Source organism: Tamandua tetradactyla, chromosome 11 (assembly GCF_023851605.1).
Source record: "Tamandua tetradactyla isolate mTamTet1 chromosome 11, mTamTet1.pri, whole genome shotgun sequence".
Classification (NCBI taxonomy): Eukaryota; Metazoa; Chordata; class Mammalia; order Pilosa; family Myrmecophagidae; genus Tamandua; species Tamandua tetradactyla.
Genome location: NC_135337.1, coordinates 38583512 through 38597678, shown reverse-complemented (window position 1 = coordinate 38597678; position 14167 = coordinate 38583512). Strand labels below are relative to the sequence as shown.

Sequence of the window (14167 nt, the reverse complement as noted above, 5' to 3'; positions counted from 1 at the left end):
TACTTGACTGTATAGTCAACATAAATTATACTTCATAACTTGCACTAAAGTTGAGATTAAGAAGTACATCTTAAGATTTAAAGGTTTGATATCTTTGAAGAGTGACAAGATAGAAGAACCAATTTAAATACATTTAAATTTTCTTTAAAAATATATCTTAAACTAAAAAATTCTACTAAATGTTTTAATAAGTAGTTGAGGGAGAACGTGTAGGAGCAGTATAAGTCTACACAAGTAAAAGTAAGACCCCCCCCACTCCTGCAACCCACCCCACCCTAGGGACTACAGCTGTATTCCTTTGAAAAACCACAGGGTGTCATCATCACACCATGAATCACAGTTACTAAAAGTTAAAAAAAGTGAACAAAAACCTTCTTATTAAAACTCCAAAGGGCATATAAGATTTTTTTTTAACAAAGTTACAGTCAAGACTTCCTCACTAGATTTATCAAATCCCATACTTAAACACTGCTAGGGAGTATACTGAAACTTATCAAATTATTTTTATACTTTCAGAATAAATAATCTTTAATAGTCTCTCAACAAATAAATGGTCACAGAAAGGCAACTATTTGCCTTTTTCTGTTTCCAAAGAACTATCCATGTTGCACATTATAAAGATAATCATTCTGTGTCTCTTCTAAAAATAGAAAAATATTCTCATTCTAATTGCTATATTAAGAAGATTTTTGAAAGGGAGAGAAAAAATGGTTTGAAGTGCTTTATGTCTCTTTGGGATAGTTCTCAGAGAATTACAATGTAACTTAAAGATTTTAAAGACCCAACACAAAGAAGTGATTTAACAATAGCAAAAAAATGAGATCTGTGTTGCAAAAATGAGCACATTGTATTTGTACTTAAATATACATATATCTATAAAGATATACATAAATATATATATATCTTTTAAACTGAAATCAAAAAACTAAGTTCTGATCCCCAATTACTTAACGCTTTAAATTCCAAAAGTGTATATGAGAAAATGGAGAAAAAGCAGTATCTTAGTGCAACTCTGCTAATCATTCCTAAACAGTAGCATTTTTAAAAAGTACTTTGAACTGAAAGAACAGGAGAATGTTCTGCCAAATCCTTGGAATTTTAGCCTTATGTTCTGTTTCCAAATTATTATGAATATAAAAAATAATTCTGTTAAATTTATCTTAAAAAATTATTTAATATTTTATTTTTAAATGGAAGAAAATATTCTAAAAATTTCCCCAATTGCTATTTTAAGACATAATTAAATATGGTGAAACCAAGATAAATTATAGTGGATGACTATTTGATAATACTAAATCATATGTATTCCTCCTCATTATATTTACTGACAGAAGAATGCAATGCAAACTCTGGTTCTTTTACATTGCCCTAGGACACCAAAGACAAAGGACACAGGGAACCTGAGAAGGATGCTTAAAAGAACATGTAGTGAAACAATGAGCAAAACGTAAGATTCTCCATAAGCCTGCCTAGTGTCCTTTTGATGGACAAAACTTTTTGCCATTGAAAGAAATAACCACTCCTTCAATCTTGAAATGTGTGTCATAGGTTGCAGATGCCTGCTGTAATTCAGGAGTACAAAAGCAAACAGAATTCAAATTTATAAGTCCTTACTCAAAGGGGTTTGAGTCTTTGTACACATCACCTCTGAAGGCAGAACACTGCCTCTTTTCCTTTGGCAAAAAATGATAGCAGATCCAATGAGCTTGTGTCTATACCATAGTAGCCTCGAATTCTTATCTTAAAGTAACTGTGAGATTTCAAATTAAACAACTCAGTTTAAACCAAAAAATTTCCCTTAACAACAGTGTTAAAAACTTAAATAAAAAATTATTTGATTATCTAAATGCCAAAGTTAGGCTGATTTTAAAATTGTAACTATTCATAACAACAAAAAATTTTGCTGATATTTTTAAATATTTTTGAGAGTATATATAGATGTAGAAAAAACATGGACTAATAAACTCTGAATTATTAACAATGGTTGCGGTGTTTCTGATTTATTTTTTTTCACCTTCATATTTTCCAGATTTCACAAATTTTCCACCATAAACAGTTAACTGAATAATAGAAAAGTATTTTTTGCATAATTCAATCTCTACAAATCCTTCATAGATTGATACTAAAAAGAGACAGCATTTTTAGGGCAGTGTGATGGTGGCTCAGTGGCAGAGGTCTCACCTGCCATGCTGGAGACCTGGGCTCATTTCCCAATGCCTGACCACATAAAAAGAAAAAAAAAAAAAAAAGAGAGATAGCATTTTATATTTGGATTTGAACCTAAACCTTTATATGGGTTAGAAATCAAAAGGTTTGCATTAAATATGTAATATGTCAACACTTGAATTGAATTCCTTCAAAATCATCACATTCCAGAATTAGTGAATGGCTTTATAACCTTTCACTAATTTTATCCCTTAAACTATAAAAACATAAATATCTACAACCTTTATGTGTTCTTTTAACTTAGCATTCTCTGCTTCCTTTTTATGAATTTGGAGCTGTAGTCGTTCATGTACGACTTTTACTGATTGTGAAAAACGGTTTGCTTTTAAAGCATTTGCCTGTAACAGAAAAAAAAAGTGTTATTTTATGTTTTAAAAAAAAACTTTAACTTTACTCCTACTTAACCATGATTTAAAAAGCTGATAAAAATCAGAGTACCACTTCACATAAACTGCCCCCTCCCATTTACAAATGTATTTCATGTAAAATTACAGGGAGGTTTTCTTATATGAATTGGCTCACACAACTGTGGGGGCTGACAAGGTCAAATTCCATCAGGCAGGCCGTAAGCTGGAAACTCTGGTGAAGGTTTCTATGAATTCCCCAGGAGAAGCTAGCTGGCTTAAGTAGAGATGGAAATTCTTTCTTCTCTTCTGACTGCTGAAACCATCAGGTTTTTATATTCCTGTCACCCACTTGATGAAGGCAATTTCCTTTGTTGTTGTAGATCATAATCAGCCATAGATGCAATCAACTTACCACTGAACTTAAATCCCTGAAATATCCTTACAGAAACAGTAAGGCCAGTGCTTACTTGACCAAACAACTGGACACCAAAACCTAGCCAAGTTGATGCATGAATTTAACCACCACAACATCTATCTTCTTAAATACAATTATTTCTACAAATAACAAAATTCTTAATTTAGCCCCAAACTGAAATTCAATACAAACTTACACATGGTTCCTAATTTATAGTAATTACATCAAGTTACCTTCAATGAAACACCCTAACATCTAAAAAACCATTTAAAATTAAGATGCTATATTTGATACACAAAACTTAGAAAATATCAAAATAATCTAGGATTTCAAGAAACTTTTACGTATTTATTTCTGAGAATACGGGAGCCAAATAGAAATGGGAAGAAGGGAAAGGGGGAGTCAATATTAAACAAAAAATGATGAATTGAGTTCAAAAGCTCAAAATTTGCTTACCTTTTCATTCTGAAACAAACAAGAAAGTTCTTGGATATAGGTCTCCTTTTCAAGTACCTTCTTCTTAAGTTTCTTCAGCAAATAAAAGAATTAGAAACACTGAACTGGATATTGGCTAATTTTATAAAACCAAGCAGCACACAAACAACAACAAAATGTCAGAAAGAACAGACACAAAACATAAGGAAAGACTTACAGTATTTTCATTTTCATCATCATTTAGCTTCTCTAACAACATGCTGGGCAAACTGTCTCCTACCTGTGAAAATAAAGGACGTTATAAACCAATATTCACATACTATTATTTCCCTACTATAAAAGGTAGAGTGGAATAAGTATCACTCAAGAAATTAATACATACAATTAATGTGCACAGTTCAGATTTTTTAAAAAGTAAACCATCAGAAGGCTTTTTGACTGAGTGAAAACATTTTTGTCCATAATTTATGATATTAATTTATCAAATTGATCTCTAAAGAATGCATAAGAAAGCATAAGCCAATGACATATATAAAACACAAAAATCCTGTATACAAAGGAAATTCAACTCAGTGCTATTTATGAATAGGCAAAAATAATAACCTAAATCCTAGAAATAAGAAATACGTTCAAGAATTACAACAAATTTGTAACAGAATTCTACGTAGTCGCTTTAAATGAGATGACAGAAGAATATTTATTGATTTGAGAGGGATCCTTCCTACTCATACGTGAAAAACTTGAAAAAGCTATGAATCCCTTTATCCCAAAGCATATATATGTAACCAAACCATGTAAAATTATACACAGAATTCTAGAGGGTTCATGAACTCCATGAAGCCCATCCTTGAGCTCTGCAAGAATCCACATTGCTCTGGTTAAGAATTTCTTTTTGAAGAAATGTTTATTATATGATAAAATATTGATCACATAGTGTTAAGCACAAAAATCAAGGTACAAAATGATGAGAAAAATATGATGTTATTTTTCTAAAACAATATACACACACACATGCACATACGTGTAGTGACAGAACAGAAAACTGGAAAATATATAAAAAATTAATAGTGCTTAATAGTGACTTTAAGGATGTCAAGGCAGTTATCTGTTCACTTTCTTAAACCTTCTATAATGATGTGAGTTCTAATTACAAGAACTGTTACCTAATATTAGACAATTTTTACAATTCTAAGAAAGTGTCATCATAGGAAAGAACAAAAAAGTAGCCATGAAATAAACTGGGTGACTTTTAGTCCTATCACAAACATTCATTTCCTCAAGTACATTCATCCCAAAAGAAGTAACAATCACAAAGAAGTAAATATTACCAATATAGAATTCAAGTCTCTAGTCAATGCACACAATACTTTGTATAAAATTTCAGGGACCCCAGATAAACAGACCCAGAATAAGAATGCCAAATTAAGAGCTTTGATCTTGCATAATTTTTATGATACAAATGAGAAAAAGTAGTAAAAAAGAAAAATACTACTAACTTATTTTTTAAGGTGTTTTTGCTTTTTTTTTTTTCATGGGCAGGCACTGGGAATCGAACCGGTAACGTACATTTTTAAAAATCAAAATCTACTCTACCTGATCATATGTCCATAAAATTAAGCTTTGGTTTTCTTTATATAAAGTTGAGCAGAAGCTCTAGATCAGTTTTGTTCAAATATGAGGCAGTATTCTCTGATTCCACTTCTCTTACCCTAAGTTTGATGATGTGGGCTGAAATTGTATTATGCATGCAAACAGCATAGAGGCAGGAAAAAATGGTAGAGAACTTTGTTCTAGTTCAGAGGGAAATTACATGTATGTTAGTATGTGCGTATGTAAAATATACATATACCCAGCAATTACAACTCTTAGGTATATACACAAGAAAAATGAAACTGTCATCCATACCACAACTTGTAAATGAATGTTCGAAGTAGCACTATTTTTTTTAATTAATTTTAGTCACAAAATATATATACATTCACCAAATATACTCTCCCTTCCTCTTCTCCTCATCCCCTGATACCCTCTAATTTACTTTCAATCTCTGCAGATTTGGTATTTCTAGATGTCTCTCAGAAGTGGTATCATATAATATTTGTCCTTAGGTATCTTACTTATTTTACCAAACATAATGTTTTCAAAGCTCTTCCATGTTGCAGCATGTCTTACAACTTCATTCTTTCTTATGGCTGAATATTTCATTGTGCCTATGTACATTTTGTTTATCCATTCATTTGTTGATGGACACTTAAGTTTTCTACTTTTTACAATTATGAATCATACTACTATAAACACTGATGTACAAGTGTGTGTTTAAGACTGTTTTCATTTTCTTTGGGTATATACCTAGAAATGGAATTGCTGGATCATAATGTAATTCTGTACTTAACTTTTTGAGGAATCACCATATTGCTTTCTACAGTGGCTATTCCATTTTACATTCTCACCCAAAAATACATTAGTTTCCAATTTCTCTGCATTCTAACAATTGTTCCTTTCTGTTTTTTTCTTTAATAATAGCCATGTGAGTATTAAGTGGCATCTGACTGTGGTTTTGATTTGAATTCCCCTAATGGCTAATGATATTAAGTATCTTTTTATGTACTTTCTAGCCATTTGTATATCTTCTCTGGAAAAATATTTAATCATGCCCTTTTTTAATTGGGTCATTTGTCTTTTTGTTGTTTTGCTGTAAAAGTTCTTCATACATTCTGGATATTAAGCGCCTATCTGATATTTGTTTTACATCTATTTTCTTCCAATATGTAGTCTGTCTTTCCACTTCCTTAATAATGTCCTATGATGTACAAAAAGTTTTTAATTTTTGATGAAATCAAATTTATCTATGGTTTCTTTTGTTGCTTGTGCTTTTTGTGTCATATCTAAGAATCCATTACAAAATCCCAGGTAATTAGGATTTGCTCCTATGTTATCTTCTAAGAGTTTTATAGTTTTAGTTCTTATATTTAGGTCCTTGATCTACTCTGAGTTCATTTTTTTGGAGGGTGCATGGTACCCTTCCACTTTGCTAAAACTGTTACTTAGTTCTAATAGTTTTCTTCTGGGTTACTTTGGATTTTCTAGATATAAGATCATGTCATATACAAATAGAGATAGTTTTACTTCTTCCTTTCTAATCTGGTTACCTTTATTTCTTTTCCTTGCCTAATTATTCTGCCTAAAACTTCTAGTACAACACTGGATAGCAGCAGTAAAAACATGCATTCTTGTCTTGTTCCTGATCTTAGAGAAAGATTTTAAAGTCTTTCACCACTAAATATGATGTTAGCAGTGGGTTTTTCATAAATAGCCTTTATTGTGTTGAGAATGTTCTTTTCTGTATCTAGATTTCTGAGTGTTTGTTGTTTTTTTTTTTTAATCAGGAAAGGGTGCTGGATTTTGCCAAGTGCCTTTTCTGCATCTACTAAGATAACTGTATGGTTTTTTACCCCCTCTTTATTCTATTTATGTGGTGTATGACACTGATTGATTTTCTTATGTTGAACCCCCCTTCCGTATGTTCCCCTATTTCTGGAATAAATCCCATTTGGTTACAGTAAATAATCATTTAAGTAAATAGCAGCATTATTAAAAATAGCCCAAAAGGTGAAATAACTCAATTTTCATCAAATAATGAATGGATAAATAAAATGTATAGCCACATAATGGAATATTATTTGGCAATAAAAAGGAATGAAATAACAATACATGCTACCACTTGCATCAATCTTGAAAACATGCTAAGTAAAAAAGTTAATCAAAAAGACCATAGATTACATGATTCCATTTATATGAAATGCCCAGAATAGACAAATCCATTAATGGTTAGAAAAAGTAGGTTAGTGGTTACCTACGGCTGGGTGGAGAAGAGGGAAAGAGAGGTGACTGCTAGAAAGTACAGGAGTGCTTTGTTGGAGGTATGAAAATGCTCTAAAATTGTGGTAATGGTTGCACAAGTCTGAATACACTAAACCCATCGAATTGTATTCTTTAAATGGCTAACTACATTACATAATTTACATCTCAATAAAACTACTAAAAGTAGAATATGTACATATGCATAAGTATAATGTACACAGGAGCTTAAATTCTAAAAATGTTTATTTTATTATGCCAGTTAAATGATGTATAACAAATTATGGAAACTTCTGAGATGGAAATAAAAATATATTTCCTATTTAAAAACATGCTTTTTCAAATAAAACTATCTGTGAAACAAAAGTATGGATTAGTTTAATCATTGCCACTTCAAACAAATATTTATTATTTCTATTTCAAATATAGCAATATTTCAATTCTACAGTTTGAGGACTAATATACCCTTTAAGGGAGAATTATCATTGTTAAACGAGCGTTTAGTGTTGACACCTTACTTGTTCATAGTCTGTCATTCTAAGTAGACGTTCGAAATCTTGTTTTACACGTTTAAAAGTGTCTAAATCTTTTGTTAATATTTCCTTCTGTTTAGAAATCTTCTTCAAATTGGATGCAGAAATACTGGCCTGATAAAATATAAGAACCATATGCACATTTTAAGACACAGTTTTAAGCAAACAGCAAAATATAATATTACTCTTACCAAAGAACCATTTTTCCTGGTATGTAGTGGCATGTAGTGACAGTAAGGTGTGCCAAGTTTATTAAAAGAAATGAGGTTGTGCTGGTTTGAAATGATGTAGGTACCCTAGAAAAGCCATGTTTTAATCCTAATACCATTTTGTAAAGGCAGCTGTTTCTTCTAATCCCTATTCAGTATTGTATGTTTGAAACTGTAATTAGATCGTCTCCCTGGAGATGTGACTTAATCAAGAGTGGTTGTTAAGCTGCATTAGGTAGAGGCATGTCTCCACCCATTTGGGTGGGTCTTGATTAGTTTCTGAAGTCCTATAAAAGAAGAAACATTTTGAAGAACGAGCAATTCAGAGAGCAGAGAATGTTGCAGCACCGCGAAGAAGAGAGTCCACAAGCCAGGGACCACTGGAGATGAAGAAGGAAAATGCCTCCCAGGGAGCTTCTTGAAACTGGAAGACAGGAGAGAAAGCTAGCAGATGATGCCGTGTTCACCATGTGCCCTTCCAGCTGAGAGAGGAACCCTGACCGTGTTCACCATGTGCCTTTGCAGATGAGAGAGAAACTGACTGTGTTCGCCATGTGCCCTTGCACTTGAAAGTGAAACAATGAACTTCATCAGCCTTCTTGAACCAAGGTATCTTTTCCTGGATGCTTTAGATTGAACATTTCTATAGTCTTGCTTAATTGGGACATTTTCTCGGCCTTAGAACTGTAAACTAGCAACTTATTAAATTTCCCTTTTTAAAAGCCATTTGTTTCTGGTATATTACATTCTGGCAGCTAGCAAACTAGAACAGAGGTGTTACATGGCACATACAATGAAATTAAAATAAACTCATTCAAGGGCTTAAATCCTAAAAGTATTTCAGGCATTGATTTGAATAAAAGCAACAGAATATAACCTCCTTTTTGTTCCTAATTCAAGCCTTAGTATGCTAAAATTTTCGAATACAGAGTTTTTTTAATTCCACATAACACTATGGAAAATAAACACATTTCATTTCTCATAATATTTTAGTTTTAAATTCACTCTTGAGAAAAACAGACTTTAAACCAATTCCAGGTAAGCATCTAGATACACAGTTTCAAGCTTAGCCCATTAGCAGATGCAAGCCTGAGATTACCTTTTAGCAAAAGAATGACACAGGAATAAAGAACATTGATAAACTCCCATTTATCGTATCAAATACTAACAGTTAGCATACCTATTTAGGATATGACACCTTGGTTAATGCATTCTGACTATTACACTAACTGTTTATTCATTAACACTCACAAGTCAAATACTCACATTTTCAAAACTAATATTTTCAATCGTGCCCTTAAATAATGGCAAAAGCAATTCTATAGAATAGGTTGCCAACTCAGCTTCCTTAAGTGTTGCTTCCAATTCAGTCTTTTCATTTTCGATGTCTTGCTTCAGGCTAATTCATATACACAAATAAAATTTAAGTTAAATTAGTCACATAAAATAGTTATACTTCCGATGCATAAGTTTAACTAAATTCAACTACATTTTACTTTATGTAAGCCCAAAGCTATTTGGATTAGAAATCTATGTCTAATTAAGTTTTAAGAAACTTTTTTAATATGTATAAATAAAATTCAAAGGATAAGAAAGCACTGTGTCATTGTTTAACTGGCAGTTTATTTTTCTTTATGGAACACAATGCAGTGGCTCATCTACTGAGGAAGAGTATGAGTACCACTGGCTGAATGTGATGGGCCTAGTAAGATGCTGGCTAACAATGTCACCTGTCTGTTATTAAAAATCAAGGACAGAAAGTCGAGAATGATTAATATGACAAAATATTATTCATTTATAAGTAATCAGACTAGAGAAGCTAGACTATTATTATCCACAATGACAATAACTGTATTTTAAGATTGTTATTTTGGGGATCAATGACCTATATAAATAACAAGTGCATTTCCTATTCTAAAGAAGCAAATAATGACAGGTATTTGTTATATAACAATATCAAATGACAATGAATTAGTACTCATTAGTCGTTTCTGATACTCTCCAGTACTTATATTTTCATTTATCTCAGCTTAAAAGCTTTACTTTACAAATTCTTAATAGGTAACTTACATTTTTAATTGCTTTCACTACAACACCCCAAAAACTCTGCAATCACATTAAATAAATACATGAACACTAGATTTGAAGAACATACTCCAGAAAAAAACTGCTGTATTTGATTCAAATAGTTCATATTGTGGACCAAACATGAGATCTGAAATGAGACTTCCCCTGCTATTGATGACATTACCCACTGAGATGACTTTCACTCGCACACCGTGGTAGATAATCTTTCTCTGATCTACTTTTAAGATGGGAAAACACTTCTGAATGACTTCCATCATTTGCAGGCTTCTCCATAAATTCAGTATGTAGATTTATAGGCGGCTTTCACAATTTCTTCACATAAGCTGAAAGCTTAGAAATATTTTAGTTATTAAACAGCATTTCAGCAGAGATTCTTATTTTGTCCGCATGCTATAACATAAAGATCCTAAAGATGCATAAAAGCATAACTGCTAAAAGAAAAACTGAAATTATAACTACTACTTACATTAATTCAAAATAGTATGAAAGTTACATAGAACAAACCATTTAACAAATGCCAATTTCCATTCAGTTTCCAAAGGGCTTCCTTATATTGTTGCTTTTATTGATGTGTTCCCTGAAGTACTACAACAATATTTTAATCCAGTAGGACTAGATAATAGATAGAAAAACCATGGGTTAACTATGGTTTTCAGTTTCATTAGAGCCAAAGAATAAGAAATGTACGTTATTCACGCCTACATCTGTGGAAATTCAAGATACTTCTGAAAGTATATGGAAACAACAGCTACAAAAAAGATAGGATTCTCTTTTGACAGTTGATCTTTTAAAATTAAATTTACTTATTCCCATTTCCCAGATCAATCTAGTATATTTCTTTGGTGATAACAAAAATACAGATGACATTACTTCCAAATTGTACTAAATCATCTAATTGTTCTCACAAAAACACGGGGATTTTAAGTGAATATTTATGAATCTCTTCACCACTGTTCCATCTTAGGTAATGAGTTAAAGCTTTAGCAACCATCAAGGTGTGTTTTCACAATTCTAATATATGATAATGTATCCTCCTGACTTTATTTTACATTGGTACACAATATTTTAAAGTTTTCCATGTTTTTTGGAGATAGTAACCTTTCGAATTCATTTTCATATTTCTGTACTATAAAATACATTATTCTGAAGAACTGTCACTATTATAAGAAGATATGTAATTATAGCTTGAAAGTTCATTCACAAAACTTAGTTAGCAACTCAGAAATCTTCTGAGTAAAAGTTCATTTGCTTTTGTCTAAAGGTTTTATACAATGCAAGAATAAATATTTAGAATATATAAGTTAATAAAAAGCATGCTCCTATTTTTGAAATATCAGCACTAGACATCCCAAAGAAACATCTAAATAACATACAAACAGACCAACGTGATCCATTTGAATGCTGCAAACATGCAACACGTTATTAGACAGTAACAATATTTTCAGCTACGTGTAATTTAGAATAATTAAAAATAAACAGATATGCAAAATCATATGAAAAACCAAATCTAAGAGTTAAGAAATATATGCTCTGTATATGTCACTGAAATCACGAGAACTATCATCTCTGGATTTGTTCAGTTGCAATAGCTCTCCCACTCAGAAAGGAATTAGTATTTCTCTTTTACCCATTCGGTTATCTAAATATTTTTTTCTCTGTAGACTGGAATCTTAAAAAGGAATGCCTTGTTTATATCGGAATCTTCGGCACCTGTGGGCCTTGTAAAAGGTAAGCAATAACTGAAGGAGAAGACAAAGATGAGAGCAGTTAATGAATATGCATAAAGACCGTGCTGCTTTTTATTTATTCATCTCGATTCACCTTTTTGTTGAACATTAAAGGAAAGAAATGGTCCCTACACGTGGAATAAAAATTCTAGAACACCAGTGTAATGAGACAGTGAACTTCAATTTGTAGAAAATGTGCTAGGCATTTGATTCAGTTTGGGATCAACATCTTACTTGGCTTTGAGGGCTACTGGTAGCTACATATACAATTTTTCTAAAAGTTTTATCATAAGACCAAATCATAAACAAAATTTCTCTACCTCATCACCTATAACAGGCAGCTATATCTTATCCCAAAAGGATAAACAAATAAAACTAACGTGCGTGAACAGGGATTTTTAGAATGACTTTTAGCCCAATGTTCTGCTCAAACATTGTTTGACTGCCAAAGCACAAAGCAAGGAATTGTATAAAAGCATCAAATATGTTCCAGAGACGTTATCAACAATCAGATCCTTATAATCGAGAGAAATTTTCCAGGATAAAGATTGTTCAGAGGTTTTCAGATACTCCACTATTTTCACACTGTGACAAAATAAAACCCAGAACACAGGTATGCAGAACAATGTATTCATTTTCTTTAGCATAAAAAGTCTTATCTTTATTGTCAGATGTACTGTACTTTTGTAGAACTTTGTCAGAGGTGAAACAAAGACTTCGTTTTGCACACTTATTTAACGAACCAATCCTTAAAGATGAGCAATTTTTAAATATTTTCAAATGTTTAAACAATTGAATTTCCTCTTTAGGGATGACTTTATCAGTCCTCTACCAAAAAGGCATATCCTTAAACCTGTTTCAAGGAGTGGTCATGGGTTTATGCTGATTCAGCTACACTCACTAAACCATGTTCTATTTTGATCAACAAGAAGCATTTGAGGGATGTCTCTTTGGGAAGCATGATGTTGGCCATGGGCAGGAAAATGAACATAGTCCATGACTTTTCTCAGCACCTAAACTGGTCTAAGTAAACTAATCAGCTTCAGATAAATGCATACTTAAAACTAATCTCTCCAAAAAGAAAATCATACGAATACTGTATATTCTAATTTGTTTGGCAACACTATTTCTAGGCAAATTGGCTCCCACTGGCTTCAAACAAAAGCACACTGCCTGTACTGAAAAATTCGCTGAGACACTGAGTAAGGAACACAAAGTAGATGTAGGAATACTGCTCATTTCTCCTGCAATCTTAGGCATTAGGCAAAAGGTCTACCAGAGAACTAATGTATAGAATTTTAGACTCCATAATGAAAAAGCATATAGGAAAATTGGAAATAGGTGAAGAAAAAAAACTAATCACAGCTGGAAAATAGATGTTATGAGTAAAAACTACTATAATCACAACAAACACTTTCATAAGACTGGGACATTAACTTAGATAATTAATTAGCTAATGCCTCTCTCTCATGAATAAAGAGTAAAGAGGAATTTAAATTTAAAAGATAGGTTGCAGATTAGATAATATGGGAGCAGGGCTGAATTTGACAGCAAAACCAACTGATCTGTAAGTATAAAATATATACAAATAATTCAAGACCAAAGTATTCCCTTGATTACTCTAGACCACCAAGAACTCTAAACACCTAATAGTAGTTTCAGAACTGTATAGTTTAGAATTAAATTGTTCCATACATGCTCATACTTTAGTTTTCTTTTAGACTGGCCATCAACTCTGTGAGGGCACATATGATATCCATAACCTTTCACCTTAAAAAATTACCTAACAGTGGGGCAAGCCACAGTGGCTCCGCTGGCAGGAATGCTTGCCTGCGATGCCAGAGGACCCAGGTTCGATTCCCGGTGCCTGCCCATGTTAAAAAAAAAAAAAAAAAATTACCTAACAGTGGAAATGGCATGGATTTGAGTCTCAAATATAAGCTAGGGTGAACATATCATTTATTGTTCAAATAGGAATACTTCTGAGATGAAGGGGCCCCATATAAAGCCCAATTACACAGGAGAAGACTGGGCTGAAATTTTTAGTTTCCTTCAATCCCAAAGATGTTCAAAATATTGTATAATCCCAAATAATTAAGCCATCATCCTCTACCAGATAAAGAGTGAAACATTTCCCTTCTCTTCAACTTGATAATTACAATTGCTACCAATTACTGGTTGAAGCACTTACTGATCTTATAAACAACATCTACCAAAAGCTTTCCACAGTTGTTATTAACATCCTCAAGCTAAAGACGGGGAAACCTAGTCTTAGAAAGGTTAAATAGCTTGCCCAAGATTACAAGTAAGGAAGCGGTCGAATTCAGTTTTG

General features: G+C 32.3%; 1 protein-coding gene across 9 annotated transcripts in view; it reads right to left on the bottom strand.

Annotated features, from left to right (window-relative positions):
* The window catches only part of ODF2L (outer dense fiber of sperm tails 2 like), a 46961-nt gene that overhangs the window by 29748 nt on the left and 3046 nt on the right, over positions 1–14167 (bottom strand). For 5 of the 9 annotated variants that reach the window (XM_077120401.1, XM_077120403.1, XM_077120402.1 and 2 more), the window contains 6 exons: positions 10272–10438; positions 9287–9419; positions 7797–7925; positions 3641–3703; positions 3445–3516; positions 2448–2564 (listed from right to left, as the gene is read on the bottom strand). In XM_077120401.1, coding sequence (XP_076976516.1) covers positions 2448–2564; positions 3445–3516; positions 3641–3703; positions 7797–7925; positions 9287–9419; positions 10272–10381 — 624 coding nt within the window. In that variant the 5' untranslated portion in view covers positions 10382–10438. Of the gene's footprint in view, positions 1–2447; positions 2565–3444; positions 3517–3640; positions 3704–5016; positions 5214–7796; positions 7926–9286; positions 9420–10271; positions 10439–14167 lie in introns of those variants that run through there. The other 4 variants (XM_077120404.1, XM_077120405.1, XM_077120406.1 and 1 more) reach the window with 3 other exon arrangements.